The following is a 20,545-nucleotide window of genomic DNA, read 5'->3' as shown; positions in this document are numbered from 1 at the left end:
TGGTGTCCCCTTGAAGATAAGTTTCGATTTCTAAAATTAGCTCATTTGCGGAAGGGGTTTTCCACTCATGCGTCGCCATTTTCCTGCGCAGGTAATCAAGGAAATTCTTGTTCTTCGGATACAGGAGAGGCGATGACGATGCTACCTGATTCTGATTTGGTTGAGTGTGGTAGATTTTGAGCATTTTATGTACGTCTGAAAGGTTAAAAGAGAACCAGTTGTACGACAATGCACGCGACACGTTGACATCGATTTGTTCTACTGTTGACATGTTTTTAGACGGCTGCCTTACTAATCACTATGACTAGATTGTTCAACAACTTGAATAAGTTAACGAGAAAGTGTTTTGATCATTAGGAATCTAGTTACAACTTACACATCATGAGAGCAGGTTTACATGACTTGTACACTCGTAACATACCTGAAACTGATAGTATACTGTTCTATACATAATACATTGCAGAAACTGACATGACTAAAACTGATACAGTGATGAGTGATAGTAGTCTAAAGTAGACTGTTCTGTATATTGCAGAAACTGACATGACTAAAACTGATAGCAGACTGTTCTATTGATTGCAGAAACTGGTCAAGACAGCCTCGATCTTTCACCAATCAAGATGAAAAACCATGAAGCGATTGGATATTATTGACTGTCAACAAACATTGTTCATCAAGACAACCGTCCCATCAGCAGAAGATGATGATCGACACCATGAAGTGATCGACAAAGATTCTTATGTGTTTCTCAAGTACTCAATAACAAGGAAATTAATCCCTGACACATCCGCTACCAGTACAGAAAAGCAAATTTGTATTTGACTTTGGCGGCCAAAATGAATGGACCTGCGCAGCCTGGCAGCCAGCCTGCTTCAGGCGGCATGAACGGTGGAAGCATGATGGGAGGATTTGAGGTGGTGGCGACAGGTATGGGGGGAGGGGCGGGCGTGTCCCCTCCCTGTAGCACAGTATGGGGGCTGAGCATGACGGACGTCACGCTTGAACAAGCGCTCGCTCGCATGCAGGAGCTGGCGAAGGAGAACGCTGATCTGAGAGGTTGGTTTGGTGTGTGTCACTGTATGTGATTGTTCTTCTTTAACCGTAACACGTCCATGTGATATGTCAGCAAAAATATATTGCAATATTATGATTATGATACATATATATATATATAAAGGGACTTTGCTCTGTAAATCTCGGTCCCCCTTGAGGAGGGTCTGATGCTCCCAATAGGCTGTCTGTGAAGGGATACTTATTTCTCTCTCTCTCTGCTAAGAGATTTTAACAAATCTCGGAAGAAAGTTTCTGCTGACTTTCAATTGTTTCTTTCACAATTTCTGATGTTATATATCATTAAGATTAATGAGCTCATTTATTAATACTATACTGAAAATTAATACGTTATAGTATTTGTTGACACCACACTCACTGATTTAGGGTTAGTTGCAAAAGTACTAACTACTATGTGTTGTATGTGCTTATTATATTATATGTCCTTGTAATTCTCATTTTGATGTGTATTTTATAATCCTTGTCAGGTTGGCGTAGGACGTTAGACGTGTGGAATACTATTTTTTCTTTTAAATTAATGTTTTCATTTTAATTGACAATAAAGAGTTATTGTGTGTGTGTCTGTTTGTCTGTGTGTTCATATGAATATGTGTTTGTGTGTGTGTGTTTTTGTTTGTCTTTATTAGTCTGTCTGGCTGTGGGAGTGATGGGAATCTTAAGAGGCAGTGTTTCATGTCAGTCATAGTAACATCTTTGCGCTTCAGTACTTTGGGGCATATCATTTTCGATTGAATACTGAGACGTTTTCCTCAAAAGCATTTGATTGTTTATATATATGTATAGATAAAATAATGCAATTCAGCATACATACACTACGAATATGCTTATATTTCAGAATACCTGAAGGAAAACAATGAGATGATGAAGAAGCAGTTTGAAACCCTGTCTCAGTGGAAGCAGAAAGTTCATGATGCCAACGTCATGAACCGTGAAAAGTTTGAGCAGACGCGAGCTCTCATCACCTCCCTTCGGGCAGAGAATGAAGAACTTCAGACATCATTCAGGGACACCTTCAACAATGAGGTGAAGTGCTGTGACACACAACTTTAATTTGTCATAGCAATAAACGGAAACAAAAGTTAAAGAATTAGAAGACAAAAATGATAATGCTGTGGACATTTAATTAGGCCAAAAAGAAAAATATGTCTGTTTCCGGTAACATCGCCGAAAAAAATAGGGTCGGTCGGTGTGTTTTTTTTTAAATTTTTATTTTTGTACCTTTTTCTTACGTTTTGTTAACGTCTTTTTACGTGGGGGTTTTTCCGGTGTCATTGGCCGCCATGTTTTTTTCGCGTGACGACGGAAACGGGAGGTAAGTCTCTTCGATTGTGAAGTCCATCGACCGATTACCTCCCGGTTAGTTTTATTTTCATTTTTATTTTTTTGGGTGCGAAAAGCGAAAAAAAACTTTAGGATCGGCGCTTAAAAATAGGGTCGGTCGGGTTACCAGAAACACACATATTTTTCTTTTTGGCCTTAGCAAGACAAAGTATTCAGTAGACCATGGATCTTTTAATGGTTAATGTGATGAATCTTCTTCTTTGTTCATGGGTTGATACTCACACGTTCTTTTACCCCACCATTCAGGGGAAGCATCTGGGTATAATCCATCCTGACCTCAGGTCAAAATGAGTTCGGCTCATTCTCTCCCTGACAGGATGCCTTGAGTTTCCTTGTCTGACAAGGAAACCGATTTTTTTACATATTTAGAGCTTTTTGTAATGTGTTATGGATGTAAGCAGATTCACGATCGTCGATAATGATTTTTCATGGTGTTTTGTAATTTTTAAATTACAGAGGAATTTTTATTTTAGACAGTTTGAAGCGAGCTATTTTTCGCGGATGTATTTACTGTGCAAACAACTCTAAATATGGCATAAGTGTCACGTGATAATCAACCGTTTGGTTTGGGCGGTCGCTGGAGCAGACGATTTTTTTGACAGTGATGCAACCATATATTACGGTCTCCTTCCAGCAGCAGTCCCAAAATTTCGGCTTGTTTTGACCTTAGAACGATGTCTTTATCATAACTGTGAAGAACAGAACGGAGATCACTGTCGAAGTCGGCCAATCTGCAATCATTTTCGTCTCGCGAACACTGCTCGTGAACAACATATGGGAGATCACTCTGTATTCTGGTTTTGATAGATTCGCGTAGGACTGTCACGTCCGCTCAGAGAGACAACTGGCGATAGCCGTGGAGCGAGGATTATCAGAATGGGTATAATCGTGTTTCTATAACCTACCGAACTCTGACATGGATTACACATGAAGGGGGATAAGGCATTAGCAGGTCTGCACATAAGTTGACCTGGGAGATCAGATAAATCTCCAACCTTAACCAACCAGGCGCAGCCGGGATCCAAAACATACCGGTTTGTCTTATTTAATTTCTAACCTGCAGTCTCTCGTTACATATATATATGTAATAAGATGTAATAAATTAAAAAAAACAAAAAAGGTATGTTATTGGAATTTTTGATTTATGACACAGGTCTCGCTTGAGTCTTCTGAGCAAGTTTCCTGACAATTTGTCAGAAAAGTTTATTTTCTGTATTAGAAGTGTTTGTCTGTCTGTCCACTTAAGAAAACTCTGGGAAGATCAGTGAACATAACGGTTTGTATTGTCATAAAATAAACGTTCCAATAACATACCTTTCGTGTTTTTTTATTCTGAATTTTGGAACGTTGGCAGTCTATTTGCTGTTCAATTCAAAAGATGTTGTCTAATCTTCGTAAACTCTGTCACAGGAGTCGCTCGCGGGGAAGATCAAGTCGCTTGAGGCGGAACTGAACACTCTGAAGACGGCCAAAGCAGCCAGCGACCAGCTTGCGTACAACGTCGTCAAGCAAGCTGAGCAACAGGGGGTGGAGGTGGGGGAGGAGGAGACACAGATGAGAGAAACAGTAAGTGAAATGATCGATCGAATGGCAAAACTAATACGCTTATTACCTTTTGTTGTCTTCCTTTAGGTGAGGATGGTGGTAGTTGTCTTTTTTTTGGCATGGTTACTCAATACTTCTACTTCAGGATGTGGTTGCCCGTAATGGAAAAAAAAGAAGAAAAAAAGAGGCAGTGTTTTGCAATTTTTTAATTTTTGTTTACAGATTTATTTTTATTTACCCGAGTATTCAGATGGTCATAGTACTGAGAAGTGTTTACGTGTATGGCCGGCTCACTAAAAACTTACTGTTGGGGTTTTCTCAGTGTTATTGAAGCTTGAGCTTTTTAACTCTGTGCGCGTTTGTGTTTGTGTGTGTGTGTGTGTGTGTGTGTGTGTGTGTGTGTGTGTGTTTTTGTACATGCCCATGCTCATGCTCATGTATGTGTAGGTGTGTAATGTCTGCTATCAACAAGGTATTGATTAAACCTACTGTCACACTTTGATCTCATGAGGGGCGGGGATGTAGCTCAGTCGGTAGCGCGCTGGATTTGTATCCAGTTGGCCGCTGTCAGCGTGAGTTCGTCCCCTCGTTCGGCGAGAGATTTATTTCTCAGAGTCAACTTTGTGTGCCGACTCTCCTCGGTGTCCAAACACCCCCAAGTGCGCACGAAAAAGATCCTGTAATCCATGTCAGAGTTCGGTGGGTTATAGAAACACGAAAATACCCAGCATGCTTCCTCCTCTGCAAAAAACACGAGTGTACGTGAGAGTTTCAGCCCACGAACGCAGAAGAAGAAGAAGAAGATCTCATGCAATCATTCATGATGTGCAGGTGTTTGTAGCCAGTGCAGAAAAAGAAGAGCGGATTATGCACCTGGAAGCAGACACGGACAGAATGAAAGAAGAACTGGATCAGATGAAGGAACGATGTTCTTTCCTGGAGCACGACAACACACAGTTCAGGAACAACACTGAACAGTTGCTGAAAGACCTGGAATCAGTAAGTATTTTTTGTTTGATATTTCACGGAGAGAGTGCATGGGCTTGAACGGATTGCGGTAGAATGGTAATGAATGGGGGGGTGAGTGGGTTAGGAGGGAGAGAGTGTCTGTCCGTCTGTGCATATATGCTTGTCTGTTTATCTCTGTGCCCCTTATAGTTCTATGTTTTCCCTTTTTTTGTCAAACCTACTCTTTCAAAATGCTGAATTTTCATGAGTGTCGCAGTTTAATTTCTGAATTAGATTCAGCTGACAATAACTCTCAACTGACTTGGGCCTCTTACAAAACATGTAGCTCTTTTTGACTCCAACATCACAACTACAGTAAAAAAAAAAAACTTGAAGCTCTCCCCATCCCCCTCTCTCTCTCCTTCCATCCCTCCCCTTGATTATGAAATTCCCATGTAAAGACCTTGTTATTTCAGATTTTTTGTTCATAACCTCTATACGTTTTTAAAACCTGTTTTTCTGAGGATTTTTTTAGGTCTTGAAAGTGGGTGGGTGTGGTGGGTGTGTGTGTGTTGTCCACAGTGTTCACACGCAAAAAACATCACCCATTTGTTTTCAGACTCAGCAGCTGAAACAGCAGCTGCAGAGAGAGAACCAGGATCTGATGCAAGAGACGGTGAGACTGAGGCAGGAAATGCAGTCCATGCTGGCAGAGAGCAAGAACAGTCTGCAGAGAAACAACAAGTCTCCGCTCATAGGCTTGCATCACCTGCAGGGTCAGGGCAAGGGTCACAAGGGTGTGTGTTACATATTTCGCCGTTCTTTTTCTACAGCAACAACAAAGAATAGGACAGGGCCTAGTGAAAATAGAGCATGTGTTGTGGCCACGGCTAAAAAATTGTGTGGGGGTCCGTTTTCCACTAGCTTCGTTTACTTGTTAACTAAAATATATATATAATTTACCCATAAAAACTAAGCTTATATTATATATATACCTTCTGTAAGAAATCAAGTTAATCTCTATTACCTACTGATGTCAAAAATGGAAAAGTCACCAGGGAGGTTAATGCTAAGCTGTGCATGTATTTATGTCCTATATTTTAAATTCGGCCCATCAGACGACAATATCTTCAGACTCATCAGACAAGAAATATGTTTAGAGATTCAACGTTGAATTTGTCTGAATTTTGTTTTCCAGATGAAGGCAATGTTCCCATACCTGGCAATACAGAGGAAGGTGCAATGGGCCGAACGCCTGACCGCACAGTGGACGACTGGCAGGAGACGTCAGCAGCTGTGACCGCTGAAGTGGAACAGTTGCGCAAACAGCTAGAACAGGAGAAACAACAAGTGGAGGGACTCAACGCAGAAATCGCTGCTTACCATTTGGAGGTGGGTGTTTTGTTTGCTGAATGCGATGTGTAGATGGGTGTGTGTGGTCCAGAGTAGAGGCATCTTGGTGAATGCGAGGTGTGGTCCAGAGTAGAGGCATCTTGGTGAATGCGATGTGTAGATGGGTGTGTGAGGTCCAGAGTAGAGGTATCTTGGTGAATGCGATGTGTAGATGGGTGTGTGAGGTCCAGAGTAGAGGCATCTTGGTGAATGCGATGTGTAGATGGGTGTGTGAGGTCCAGAGTAGAGGCATCTTGGTGAATGCGATGTGTAGATGGGTGTGTGAGGTCCAGAGTAGAGGCATCTTGGTGAATGCGATGTGTAGATGGGTGTGTGAGGTCCAGAGTAGAGGTATCTTGGTGAATGCGATGTGTGGTCCAGAGTAGAGGCATCTTGGTGAATGCGATGTGTAGATGGGTGTGTGAGGTCCAGAGTAGAGGCATCTTGGTGAATGCGATGTGTAGTTGGGTGTGTGTGGTCCAGAGTAGAGGCATCTTGGTGAATGCGATGTGTAGATGGGTGTGTATGGTCCACAGTAGAGGCATCTTGGTGAATGCGATGTGTGGTCCAGAGTAGAGGCATCTTGGTGAATGCGATGTGTAGATGGGTGTGTGTGGTCCAGAGTAGAGGCATCTTGGTGAATGCGATGTGTGGTCCAGAGTAGAGGCATCTTGGTGAATGCGATGTGTAGATGGGTGTGTGTGGTCCACAGTAGAGGCATCTTGGTGAATGGGATGTGTAGATGGGTGTGTGTGGTCCAGAGTAGAGGCATCTTGCTGAATGCGATGTGTAGATGGGTGTGTGTGGTCCACAGTAGAGGCATCTTGCTGTGCGATTTTAAGAGCTAGGTTGAGGTAGAGTATAGTGTTCCTCAAATTAACCCTTGTCCCCCAGAGCACCAAATACCTCCAGTACGAGCTTCCAAATGCAGATCCATGAAACACTGCAATATTCAATGATACCAGTTGCAATAACTGTTTCCATTTTCTGCAATGTTGGTGCATTTCTAATTTCAGAAAACTTGCTGTAGTTACTTTGCTACAATTTGTTTAACTTTAAAATTGACTGAGTTACTTTTCATGCCATGGGGGTAAATCAGTGGGTTAAGTACAATAAAGCTGTGATGAGAAAGTCCTATAAAGAAAGGACATCTCCCAATACAGGACGTCTTCTATTGCACCCTCGTGCGGGGAAATAGCTCAGTGGGTAGCAGCACTGGCTTCAAAACCAGTTGTCGCTATTGGTGGGAGTTTGAGCCCCACTTTCGGCGAGGGATTTATTTCCCAGAGTCAACTTTGTGGAGACTCTCTTTGGTGTCCGAATACTCCCATGTGCACGCATGCGCAGGATAAATAACCCGAGTTCACAGCAAAAGTCTCAGGGCTTGGAAACATGAATACACACATGAAGGAAAACAAATTGGGTAGCGCCGTACTGTATGGCAGCTGGCTTCCCCCAGTGAGAAAGCAGCTGGAATTTCCATGAGGGCAACCTCACAGGACTATACAGAATGGTATCCTTATCCTTATCCTTGTTTACAACAAGCAAAGTGTCAAAAAGCAAATTTGTTTGTTCATTCATGGGCTGAAACTCCCACGGCTTTACATGTATGGCTCTTGTTACCCCACCATTTAGGCAGCCATACGCCGCTTTCGGGGGAATAGAGCAAATTTTAAATGGCATCTTTGTTTTGTTTTCTTTTCCTCCAATCAGATTTCTCAGCTTAAAGGCCAGGTGGAGCTTCAGAAGAGTGAACTGGACACAATGCAGTCGCGACACGAGGACAGGATTCGACAGCTGCAGAAAGAACACGAAGGTCACGTGGAACACATTGAGCGACAAAGGTCACACGACTCCTCCCTTCCACACCAGCAGGTATCACTTCTTGTGGATGATCCCATGTGGTTTTATTTGCTACAACATTTTTACACTCATTTTTTTGGTCTTAATATGATTCAGAGATTGCAAGAGAGAGGCGAAGGGGAAAGAGAGGGGGGAGGGTAGAGAGAGAGAGAGAGATTGCATTGGCAGAACATTTCCATTGTTTTACTGCAAAATGTGTCCAATCGGTCATTTATACTGGTTTATTTTGTGTGTGACTTGTTTCTCCTGATAGATATATTGCCTTCACCATGGTTTAGACTTGGCTTGATTGTTAAACAGGTAATGGAGTGACAGGTTAATGTAGGATCTTGGATTCGTACTTGCAAAGATATACCAATTTTGATAATGGCTAGCACAATAGACAAATTCCAATAATACCTCTGTTAGATTTGTATGGGTTGTGAAAAAGTGAATGCCCTTGGTTTTTATTCAGACAAACATTGGAGGGGCCAATCACTAGCGAGGAGTGTGTTGGAAACATGTGGAAAGGAGCATGTGTGAAATTATTTGTCAGAGGAAAAGCAAGGGCATTCACTCTTCCACAACCTATACAAACCTGACAGAGTTATTTCCGAAAATGGTCTATTAATGAGTGATTGCATGCAGTAAATGTGCATGTTTTGTCCTTGCAGGCTGTGACTGCCACTCACGCTGAAGATGTTCAGACCCTCAGGTCCCAGGTGTTGACGTTGATCAATGAAGTCCACGAAACACAGAACAAACTGGCTGCTGCTCAGAGGGTGATCGAAACCAAGAGTAACAGGTGAAGGGAATACAATCTTAGGAATTATGTACAATGGTATCCGGGATTGAGGCCTTTCTGATAAGAGGGCACCTCCCCTATCAGGAAAGGCCACCTGTAATGTAGGGACACTTGGCTGTTCCCAAGGGCGTTCTTTCATCGCAGGTACCACTATATCCCTGTAAATGTGTTGGTGTTTATGAACAGTGCAGTGAGATGTTCTATGGGTTTATAATGTGAGAACGAGGGATTCTCAAAATGGAGGTAAATTTACTGGGGTTACGAACAGCAAATCTGAAAGAGCAAAGTTTTAAGACTTGAAAAGTCTTAATCAAAGGGTCCATAAAGACCCCCAAAGCAGCTGTATTTCAAGTTTATTTTTTTTGTGGGTAAACAGAGTGAGGGAGTTGGAGACGTACAGCTCACAGATAGTGGAGGACTCTCGTAACCGTCTGCAGCAGCTTCAGCAGACGGCCGGCATGGGGGAACGACAGCTCGCCATGGAGCAACAGAGTCATACTGCCACCAAGTGAGTAAACAGTCTGCCGTTTCGAAGTGAAGACATCCCAGAGCGTTTTACTGTCACGCAAATGAAACGCAGTTCTTGGGGCAGGGGCTGTGCAGCGCCATGCTGCGGCTCAATGAGCTAGTGCAGAGGAAAACAAAAATTGCGGCCGTAGTGTTTCGGTTTCATTTCGATGATAAAACTTTCTTTTAATACGACGGTTCTAGCGCATGAATTGCACCAATCTAGAGAGGATGAAAAAGTATTTCAACTCTATATCACATTGAAGTAAACTTTGACTAAAAATATTACCTATAAGGATCGTATTCTAGGACTTTGTCACAAACAATTTCTTCGCAAGTAGTCAATGCCTGTTTCGTCTGTCAAAATCGATAGTATTACTCATCGGCTGACATTTCGTCTGCCATCTTGAAAGCGCTTGCACAGGGCCAATCATTTCCTAAGCAAAGTAAACAACTTTCGGGGGCGTTCATGTTAAGAAACGAAGGGCAGTACATGTAGTAGCTATTTTGTTACTGTTATTGATGAGTTAACGCCATGCTCTAAAAGTAGTTTATACGGTTTCAAGGAATTGTTTGCCAGCAAATGCGATAATTTCAGGACTACGCTTTGTTGTTATCAATGTGCTTGGGTGCTGGGGGAGTGAGAGCCATGCTGCCAGTAAGTGAGTTATCAGCAGCAGTTAAAATCGTTATTTTCCCAGTTAAGTTTGCAGAATGATAGATGGAGCTTCAAGCAAACGATGGGCCAAAAAATTGATTGGTCTGTGTTGTTGTTTAAGCGTTATGGTGCTACTTCAATGAATACAAATACTACAACAGTTCCAACACCAGCCAACAGTATCAAGCATGCAGGTTTCGATACTTAGGACTGTTTTTGCTTAACGTATATCCATGCATGTTTGCAGGATTATGTGAATGTTGCTTTAGATGTGACATAGTGACACTGCAGTGTTCTAGATGATCGAACGTGTAGCAAAGACCTGTACGTGTATGTGTAGATATTGCGTCACCCGTGACTCACTTTTTTTCTCCATTGTTCCAAATCGTACGTTGTTTTGCTCCCACCAAGACTGCAGATCTTGGCAAACGCGTGACGTAAAAACTAGATTTGATGACTTTACCCGTACACGTTCCCGTACTCGTGCTGAAAAGTGCCACATCTAGATCATGCTACTGTCTCTGTGCAGACAACAGATGAATGATCTGCGCCTGTCTTTCAACCAGCTGGTATCTGACTACAAGGACTTGCTGGACACCTTTGACCAGTACAAAGCACAACAGGTAAGTTAAATCAGTGCATGGAGTGAGCGGCAACCTTAACCATGATACACTGACCAAGACAAAAACAACACCTATAGATGAAATCATATAGCAGGCAAAAGGCTTATCTATCCTACAGGCCGTACATATGATATGATGACAAAGACAAAACTGAGAATCATGATTAATTAACGAGGAAAAATATGGACAAAATCTTTATTGAATTTAGTAAAACTAATATCCGGAAACATTCCTTTTCTAACAGAGTTGCACCATCATGGAACACACTGTCTGATGTTGTTAAAAATGCACAAACTATTAACACTTTCAAAAATCTGCTGGACATACAAAAACTTATGACTGAGTCATTTTATTGGTACGATAATTGATATTGAGTAAATACGACTTTGAGCATGTTAATATGATTGACCTGCAATCAAATTTGATAATGAGATGGGACTCGAAAAAAGCTGTGAGGCTTATGGATACCAATCCAGTCCCTAACCACTACTTCTACTACTACTACTACTAATTAATTTTTCCTGTGCTTATTGAGACTTTGCATGAGACTTTTAAAGTTCATGTTTCCATTTTCAGTTTATGCTTTATGTTCTTTTCAGTAGTCATGTTCTGAATTGTTTGCCTATTGACTGATTGTGTTTATACAGTCGTAACAGTGGAACCCCCCTTTTAACACCTTCCCCCCCCCCCCCCCCCTCCCCCCAATTTAAAACATTTTTCCCTTTAAGACCCGATTTTCTCAGATTTTTGGAGGTCTTACAATGTTTCACTGTATAGCCAAACGACATAAATTCTGTTTGTAGCCACAAGAGAGCTGCATTGTACTGTATAGTATCGTATGATATCGTATTACATTGTTTTGCATTGCATTCCATAAGTTTCGCCGTACCTCCCCACCCAGCTCTTTCCAGCAACAAAACATGGCATTGCATTGTATGTAATTGTATAAGTTTCAATGTAACACACACCCGTGGTTCGCCCCCCCCCCTGTTTCTGGAAGGGCGGGAAAATAGCTCATTTGCGGCGCTGGCTTCAAAACCAGTTGTCGCTATTGGCGTTGGTTTGATCTCCACGTTCGGCGAGGTGTTGATTTCCCAGAGTCAACTTTGTGCAGACTCTCCTCGGCATCCCAACACCACTGTGTACACACATGAGCACGATAAAGAACCCAAGTTCACGGCAAAAATCTCAGGGCTTGGAAACACGAATACACGCATGCAGTAAATAGAAAAAAAATGGGTAACGCCGTATGGTACTTCACTTTTCCCAGTGAGAAAGCAGCCCGAATTTTCATGAGGGTAACCTAGCAGGACTATATAAATCTTATCCTTATCCCTATCCTTATCCTCTTCTTCATGTCGACAGGAGAAACGCATGCAGAACAGCTCCTTCCAGCAGCAGAACATGGACACCATCAACCACCTCACGGCCCAGGTTATAGCAGCGGAGGAAGCCATCAACATCCGTGAGGAGCGCATCCAGAAGATGCAGCAAGAGATGAAAGAGAAGGAGGAGACTGTCGGACTCTTACAGGCCCAGGTCAGCTGAAATATGAAATGTTAACGTATTTGGCTAATTTTGTCAAGGCTTTGCATTTGTATTCATGCGAATGTCCCGCCCCTCACACACATACCAAATAATGTGCAAACAAACATATCTGGAAATGTATCCACCACAGAATGTGTGACAACCCCCCCCCCCCCCCCCCCCCCCCCACCCCCCCCCCCCTCCCCCACCTCTCTGTCTCTCTTTTCTATCCTCCATCCATCGACCTCCTCCTCCCCCCACCCACCCACTTTTCCTTTCTTTTGTCCGGTGTTTCTTGACTTGATGCCGTTTCAAGATAACTATGAAAATGTACTCACCAGCAACATGGACAATGAAACTCAATACATTTTCACTGTTATACTCGCCAGCAACATGGACAATGAAACTCAATACATTTTCACTGTTATACTCGCCAGCAACATGGACAATGAAACTCAATACATTTTCACTGTTATACTCGCCAGCAACATGGACAATGAAACTCAATACATTTTCACTGTTATACTCGCCAGCAACATGGACAATGAAACTCAATACATTTTCACTGTTATACTCGCCAGCAACATGGACAATGAAACTCAATACATTTTCATTGTTATCTTGTTCTTGTTCTTGTCATCTGCAGTCTCTTGTTCTTATTTTGATGCTGTTTGTTGGTGAGAATGAGCGGGACATGGGAGTTGAAGCCCAGGGACACAGAAGAAGAAGAAGAAACCGATAGAGAGGATATTTGGGAATAACTCTGTCGGGTTTGTATGGGTTGTGAAAGAGTGAATACCCTTTCTTTTTCAAGAACAAATAAATTCACACATGCTCCTGTCTACATATTTCAGACACACCCCTTGCTAGTGATTGACCCTTCCAGCGTTTGTCCCTGTAAAAGCAAGGGTATTCACTCTTTCACAACCCATACAAACCCAACAGTTATTGTCAGAATTCGTCGATTCTTCCTTAAACCTACGTCTTACCTCCCCTTACCGTTGTGACTTAGAGGAGTGGTTGTGTGTTTAATTTGTTGGTCTGTTTGTTTGTAATTTCCACTTCTCCAGTTGATCAGTATTGTTATGGCAACATGCAAACTGCATGTTTAAGTTTAGTTATTGTTGGCCACTATAATGTGGTGATTCAAAGAAAGCAGCAGCAGGGAGAGCGAGCCATGGTTTTTTAATGTTGTTCAACTTACAAAGTTACACTCTGCAACGTCTGCCGTCTCAGTGTATAAATGTGTGTGCCGAGAGAACAACATTTTCAAAGTAACTCATTAAACAGGTGATTTCTTAAAATTGCTATTTTTTTGAAAAGTTGAATAAATTAGTACAAAGACTACAATTACTCTCTCTCTCTCTCTCTCTCTCTCTCTCTCTCTCTCTCTCTCTCTCTCTCTCTCTTTTGTTTTGAACAAACTATGGTAAAACAGCTGTGATATTTGAAAATACTAGAAGATATAAAAAAAAAACAGCCATAGTCACAAATTTCTTAATGTCGCTCTCTTTCCACAGGCTGAGGTGTTCAAGTGCGACTTTACAGCCGAGCGCGACGCCCGCACACGCCTGGCCACAGAAAAGGACCGCCTTTGCCAAGAGCTAGAGTCAGAACAGCTGAAGAATCAGGGGCTGGCAGACCAACTGACACGCTACACACAGCAACAGCTGCAGGACATGCAGCTACGAGCCAGCCAGGGTTCGCCCGCTGGTCCCTACTATCCACCGCAGTACCCCTACCCCCAAGTCTCCCAGGGGTACGTGATGGGGGGTGGGGGTGATGGAGGAAGCGGAGGAGGAGGAGGAGGGCAGCTCAATAACTTATCTGGCGGGGAAGGACTTCAGGCAATGGCGGGACAGAATTACCCCAGGCAACAGAATTACGGCCAAGCACAGAATTATGGCCAGGGACAGAATTACGGCAGACCACAAAATTACGGCCAGGTGCAAAATTACGGCCAAGGGCAGAATTACGCCCAAGGACAAAATTATGCGGCAGTCCAGGAAGGTTATCCCCAAGCGCAAGTAAGCCGCATGTCAACGCAGGCAACAACTTCTGGACCGGAATACGGCAACGCACATGCTCCGCGGCAACAAAACCAGGTATGACTTGGCGTCTTTTGTATGTGTATCTGTGTGTTTGTCCTCCTGTCTTCTGTCTCTCTGTGTGCAGAGATTGGGCTGAATGTGTGTGTGAAGAAAACTGAAAAAGGGTGTGTGATGAAAAAATTGCTTGTCACAGGGATGTTCTTGATGGGGGGGATTGTCACATTAAGACACCTTAATTCTGTGAAATTTTCCTTTGCTTTTATCTGTTTTGTAAAATTCTTATCCTACTGTCAAACACACTTCTTTGTAGATTGTAAGGGACTTAGAGTGCCACAAGGTGAGCACAAGAAGTGGGCAGAAAAGCTGCGAAACTTTTGTAAGCATAAAAATGCCCTGTACAAGAAAAAAATGACTTTTATGATCTTTTTGTTGTTGAGAAAATGATATTGTCATTGTAAGAAGCCACGTGTCGGATGTAAGAGAATACAACAAATTCCAACTGCTTCAAACAATTTGTTAAGCAAAGTTTCTCAAGTACAGTGGAACCCCCCCCTTTTAAGAACTTCAGAAATCTGAGAAAATCAGGTCTTTTAATTGTTGTTATTTATTTGAATAAAATTGTTTGAAGAAAAAAAAAAAAAGGTCTTACAGAGGAGGGAGTCTTAAAATGGGGGTCAATTTACAGGGCTTATGGGAAAAAATGCGAAAAGACTTAGGTCTTTAAAGGGAGAAAGTCTTAAATTGGGGGTCTTAAATGAGAGGTTCCACTGTACTATCTTTCCAGTTCTGCAGGTTTTTTGGGCGTACTTTGCATTCTGCCACCATTTCTGTTGCTTTCTTCTTCTTCTTTGTTCATGGGCTGAAACTCCCACGTTCACTCATGTTTTTGCACGAGTGGACTTTTATGTGCATGACCGTTTTTACCCTGCCATTCAGGCAGCCATATGCCGATTCCGGGGAAAGCTTGCTGGGTATTTTCGTGTTTCTCTAACCCATCGAACTCTGACATGGATTCCTGTTGCTTTCAGGGAGGAGGAGGAGGGGGTGCTTCACAGCCTAGTCAACACGACGAAGAAGAACACACTCTGTACATATGTCCCTCCTGCGACCAACGTCTGCCCGACCTCGACACTCTCACCATCCACGTTCAAGACTGTCTGGACCAGCATGCCGCAGACCTAGAGGCAGGTCGCACCTGAAGTCTAATGTGTTTGGGGAGTGTTTCCGGACAGTGGAACCCCCTTTTAAGACCTCAACAAATCTGTGAAAATCAAGTCTTAAAAAGGAGGGAACCTTAAAATGGGGGTCATTTTACTGATGTTATGAACAGAAAGTCTGAGAAAACAAGGTCTTAAAATGGAGGAAGTCTTAAATTGGGGGGGGGGAGGGAGGGTCTTAAAAGGGGGTTCCACTGTATTGTGAAGTTTGATTGATTGTCTGGATTGACCCAGTGTACACAGAGCTGCCAACTGCCACGATTTAAGAGCAATTGCTACGTCAAGCTAAAGGTTGCTACGCTTACACAAATCATCTCAAGCATGCAACAGTTCGATCCTTCTTTTTTGTGAGTCCTGGCACTCATTTCTGCTTCCCACTCTGTGTAGCGGTCACAAAATGGGTAATAAAACATTGTCTTCACTGAAAAGTGGCACTGCAGATATTCTCTAATAGGGCTTTTTTTCCCCCTGCATTAACAATGTTTATTCTTGTGCAAGATGCAGACCTGTGCACATCTAGGGTTTCTCCGCAATTTCTCCGATTTTTATATGCAGAATACGGTGCTACGGATTTTTAATTAAAATTCCGAAATTCTGATGTTTTACTCCAAAACAAAATGTTTGTACTTTTTTTCTGTTTTTAAATGTTTTGACCAATTAGTTGGCCGTTGCGCTGAAAAGACGTTTTCAATTTACCGGAAGCGCGCGTGTGCTCAGCATTGAGTCTTTGTTCTTAAACTTAGTTTGTCCAGCGTCTCGTGGCAACTTGTAATTGAAGTGAAACATGGAAAAGAAAAAAAGAGTGCGAGGTTCAGATAGTGAAGAGGAGACACCAGCTCTGCCACCAAAGAAGAAGAAAACGACACAACAGTGCTGGAAGTCCAGTTATTCTCAAGACAACCTGGAGATCGTAAAATTGTGTGCTTTGTGAGCAGAATTATGTCTTGAACTGTCGTTACAGCTTACTACTGAAACATTTGAAAAAGTACTGAAATTTGGTTTGTTTACTACTGATGAGCGTTTTGAGTGTGCACAGGTCTGAAGATGGCATAAATGCGGATGTGGGAGGGATTTTTAGAAAATGTTACACTAAAATGCCATTTGCTACGCAGAATTTTTATTTAATTTTTTTTTAACTAAATTGCTACATTTGAGGCTTCACAAGGATTGGCAGGTCTGTGTACATAATAGGGTTACAGTGTTGTTCCCAGCCGCAGAGGATAAAAAAAAAATTAGGAAGACCTGGATTGAAAATATGTGTAGGTCCAAATATCCTGGCTTTGTTCGCTTGGTAGAAAAACCTATGGTTAGATGACCTGGCTCCTACATGTCAAAACTATCGTACGGTCAGCCGGCCAGGGGTCAGACGAACGCGTCCGATCAAACTACATGTATGCATCAATGGCTGAAGACAGGCCTGGGAACAACACTGGGGTTAAGCATGTTTTTCTTGTGAGAGAGAGACGAAGACAGACAAATTCTGTATTAACGAGGGTAATGGCATAAGCAAACAGGTGCTTTTTTACATCCAGCCCTAGAGAGAGAAGAGAGAGAGAGAGAGTGTGTGTGTGTGTGTGTGTGTGATTGCTATGTGTTGCTACTTTGACAATGAGTGATGCAGGCAGTTGTCATCAGCATACTCCCTGCTTTTCCTGGTGAACTTTGTTGGTGCCAATTTTGTTAGAAAGAGTTGTAAAATGTGAAACATTGATGATGCAATGTCCAAGCAATACTTCATGTACACTGATGAATCACTGTGTAGTAAAAGTGAGAGCTGAAACGAATGTACATTTTTGTGTCGAAAGGTCAACTCTGTTTTATACAGTGCTGTTGTTGGAACATTGTACTCATGTTCATATCTGTATAAATGGGATCCAAAGCTGAAAGTGATGTGAAAGGGTGATAGAATTGAGATGCTGCAGCTAGTGTTTATGAAAAGTCAAACCTGCCTATAATGAACGCCCAAGGAACTGACCAAAAGTGGTCACTATAGACAGGTGGTCACTATAGACAGGTGGTCGCTGTGGAAAGGTGAATCATATCAGAAATAAACTTGTATGGGTTCATGTGGTAATTGTGGGCAGGTGGACAAGAGGTGATTGCAGGTTTGATTGTAGTATATGTCATTTGCAGTTCTGTGCCAGATGAAGATAGTTCTGTTGCATCTGACAACATCATGAATTTATTACATGTACTTTTTGGTGTAAGCTGAGTTTGTCTTTTTATTCAATATTAGGCTGTAAACAAATCTGTGCAAACAAGAAACAGCAAGCTGTGACCAGAATGCAACTTTGGCACATATTTTATGATGTAGGTTTAATATTACCATGCATTTAATATTTTCACAGATGTACATACACAAAGACAGACCAGACAGACAGACATTTCGTATGCAAACATCGTTTTTCTCGTATGAAACTCTTGATGTTGGTAACAAGATAACTCACTAAAAAGTGTTATTTACTGGTGTTATTTACCTGTTTGGATTTGTGTAACACTTTCATTTCATAGAGTGTTGAGTATAGTTCTTTCTTTGACTTAGCATTATGTTTGAAAACCTTGAAGGAGTGTGTATAGTCCGTTCATGTTTTATGTACATTATTTGTCATTTGGTCATTTGAAATCTTGTTCAATTTCATTCCCTTGACCAATCATTTTTCTGTGATACCAAATTGTTTCTGTGTCTCTTTTTTGAACCTCATGTTTCCATGGCCTGTAAAATCAATGGATGCATAAGAGAATGCAAAAGTTCAAATTGTATTTGAAAAATTTCCTGGATCTTTTATCTAGTGTGACTCAAGATCTTAGAAGCATTCCAATGATGCAATTATAAAATGTAAGTGCACGTTTAGTAGTTGGTGCATCATGTGCTGCAAAACAAACAAAAAATTATAACTCCAATAATTCCGTTCCGGGGAGGGGGGGGGGGGGGGGTGTGTGAGTCAAGTCATTATGTGGGGTGAGGGGGGATGTGGAGAGGGGCCCCTAAATCCCCAGCCTTGGATAGCCTGTGCATCCTAGCAGGCCCCATTGTGTTCAGTATTTGAATTGTTTTTTATATCACCCTTGTATTGTGGTGGAGTTATACTCCTCCGTTAATTAAATTACATATTCTTACGCAACTCACATAGATAGCATTAACTTCAGTTAAAGTGCTAGGACACTGAACTACGCTTCACCCCAAAGGGGAAGCAACCCCCTAAAAAAGAACGGCCTTGACCCATAACCCAAGCTATACAAGAGTCGAGGTCATACCGTCACGTGACCTATCACGCGTGACTCCACCGCCGCCATGTTGAAAGCTCACTCCCACTTCAGCCACCAAGTAGCTCGGACGCTTTTTACACTACGCTGCAGGCTTTTAGCCTACTGTCTGCTGGACAGTGTTTCACCCCGTCTACAGGTCTCTGCTTCTCATGTACAAGTTTGGGTGAGCTCGTTCTAATTTGTTTGCTTTTGCTTGCGTTTGTTTCTTTCTCCGTTGTTCGGTCTGATTGTTGTTTATCAATATCATAACTCAGACTGGTTTTTTTGTCAGCAATGGCTGACAAGGAGAAAAAGAAACCACAGACTAGTCAGTAGCTGCTGAGGTTTCTCCTATTAAGTTTCGCATAAAGAGAAAGGCAAAGGCACTACCATTTCTGTTCTTGACCCAGCTTCTCTAACTACTACGTCTGTTAAATAACCTTGTATGGTTGAAAACGACGTTAAACACCATATAAAGAAGAAAGAAAGAATGTCTGTTAAATTTTGGACCCTATGAGTCCAATCATGCCGGTGCTGAAGCAGGTTAAATTTAGGTTACTTCAGCCAAGGCAAACGCAGTGGGAAAGAGAATACTTGTGTTAAAGATGGTTTTTCTTCCCTTTTTGAGATGTTTTCGACCCAAATGTATAACATGTTGCCATTCGTCGAGTTTGCGCTCGCTCCCGGCGGGAGTGGGCGACGCGGTTTGTTGTCACGCATCGAGGTTCCGCCTTCATGCACAGTCACTTCGGCTGACGTGCACGCAGAGGAGTGTGTTTACTTCATACGAGGAGCGTTCACGCTCTACAGGTTAGTCAGGTTCACCGGTAGCCAGGTTCTCTGGTGAAAGTGTTCCAGTTGGGCCGGAACTAGTAGCCCCCCCGCCATGGCCGGGGGGGTGAAAGTTTGACTTTCCCGGAGGCTATCGCTCTTTTTAAGAGGCGGAACTCACGGGGGGTCAACACCGGACAACAAGTTGGGCCGGAACTAGTAGCCCCCCCGCCACGGCCGGGGGGTGAAAGTTTGACTTTCCCGGAGGCTATCGCTCTTTTTAAGAGGCGGAACTCACGGGGGGTCAACACCGGACAACAAGTTGGGCCGGAACTAGTAGCCCCCCCGCCGCGGCTGGGGGGTGAAAGTTCGACTCTCCCGGAGGCTATCGCTCTTAGTAAGCGGAACTCACGGGGGATCGACACCGGACAACGAGACAGATGTACTCACGGGCAGACTTTTATGTCTCCGGTGAATGTGTACATGTCTCAACTTCCTCCTTTTGGGCAGGAAGCTGCTTTCGGGCAGGCTTTGCACGGTTCTTCCGTTTTGCAATCAGCCTCGCCTGTGGTGGATCGTTTTAGTGACGCAGCTAGTCACAGCGACTTTCACGGTCCAGCCTCAGCAGATTCGGAGTTCGACGATTCTCACTCAGTTTCTGAGGAGGAAGTTGATGTCAAGTTGTCACTCAAACTTAAACCAGCTATGGTTACTGCAGCTCAGGTGTCTGCCAAGTACTTCGCTGAAGGGGTGACAGCTATGACAAGCTCTGCGGCACCACCACCCTCAGTGGTGGGTGATTTCCGCCCTGCTTTAACGGAAGTTCAGGGATATCGTTTTAGCGAGTCTCCTTCTGTTGCTTACGAACTTTCCAAGGTGCTGGCTAGAACTTCGGGTTCTGAGAATAGCTTGCCTGTGGATACTGTGCCTTTACTGGCTGCACACGGTCAGGCTCCTGATGCTGCTCAGCCATGGCTTGCCTCAGACCAGTTACGGAAGCG

The 20,545-nt window shown here is 42.9% G+C and overlaps 1 protein-coding gene across 3 annotated transcripts; it reads left to right on the top strand.

The window, feature by feature from the left end:
- Positions 1–47: 47 nt before the first annotated feature.
- On the top strand, positions 48–18,457 carry LOC138964875 (optineurin-like). 3 transcript variants are annotated; one of them, XM_070336939.1, is made up of 14 exons: positions 48–91; positions 583–1,056; positions 1,907–2,094; positions 3,823–3,978; positions 4,789–4,956; positions 5,525–5,702; positions 6,104–6,297; positions 8,011–8,172; positions 8,814–8,944; positions 9,321–9,452; positions 10,639–10,732; positions 12,098–12,271; positions 13,780–14,364; positions 15,339–18,457. In XM_070336939.1, exons 2-14 carry the CDS (start codon positions 837–839, stop codon positions 15,507–15,509), a joined length of 2,553 nt encoding a protein of 850 aa, XP_070193040.1. In that variant the 5' UTR covers positions 48–91; positions 583–836; the 3' UTR covers positions 15,510–18,457. The 3 variants fall into 3 exon arrangements, with proteins under 3 accessions (XP_070193040.1, XP_070193039.1, XP_070193042.1); XM_070336938.1 differs by having other exon boundaries at positions 57–159; XM_070336941.1 differs by lacking the exon at positions 48–91 and adding an exon at positions 93–189.
- Positions 18,458–20,545: the final 2,088 nt, after the last annotated feature.

Source organism: Littorina saxatilis, linkage group LG4, assembly GCF_037325665.1.
Source record: "Littorina saxatilis isolate snail1 linkage group LG4, US_GU_Lsax_2.0, whole genome shotgun sequence".
Classification (NCBI taxonomy): domain Eukaryota; kingdom Metazoa; phylum Mollusca; class Gastropoda; order Littorinimorpha; family Littorinidae; genus Littorina; species Littorina saxatilis.
The sequence above is the reverse complement of the archived record's forward strand: the minus strand, read 5'-3'. Positions and strand labels throughout refer to the sequence as shown.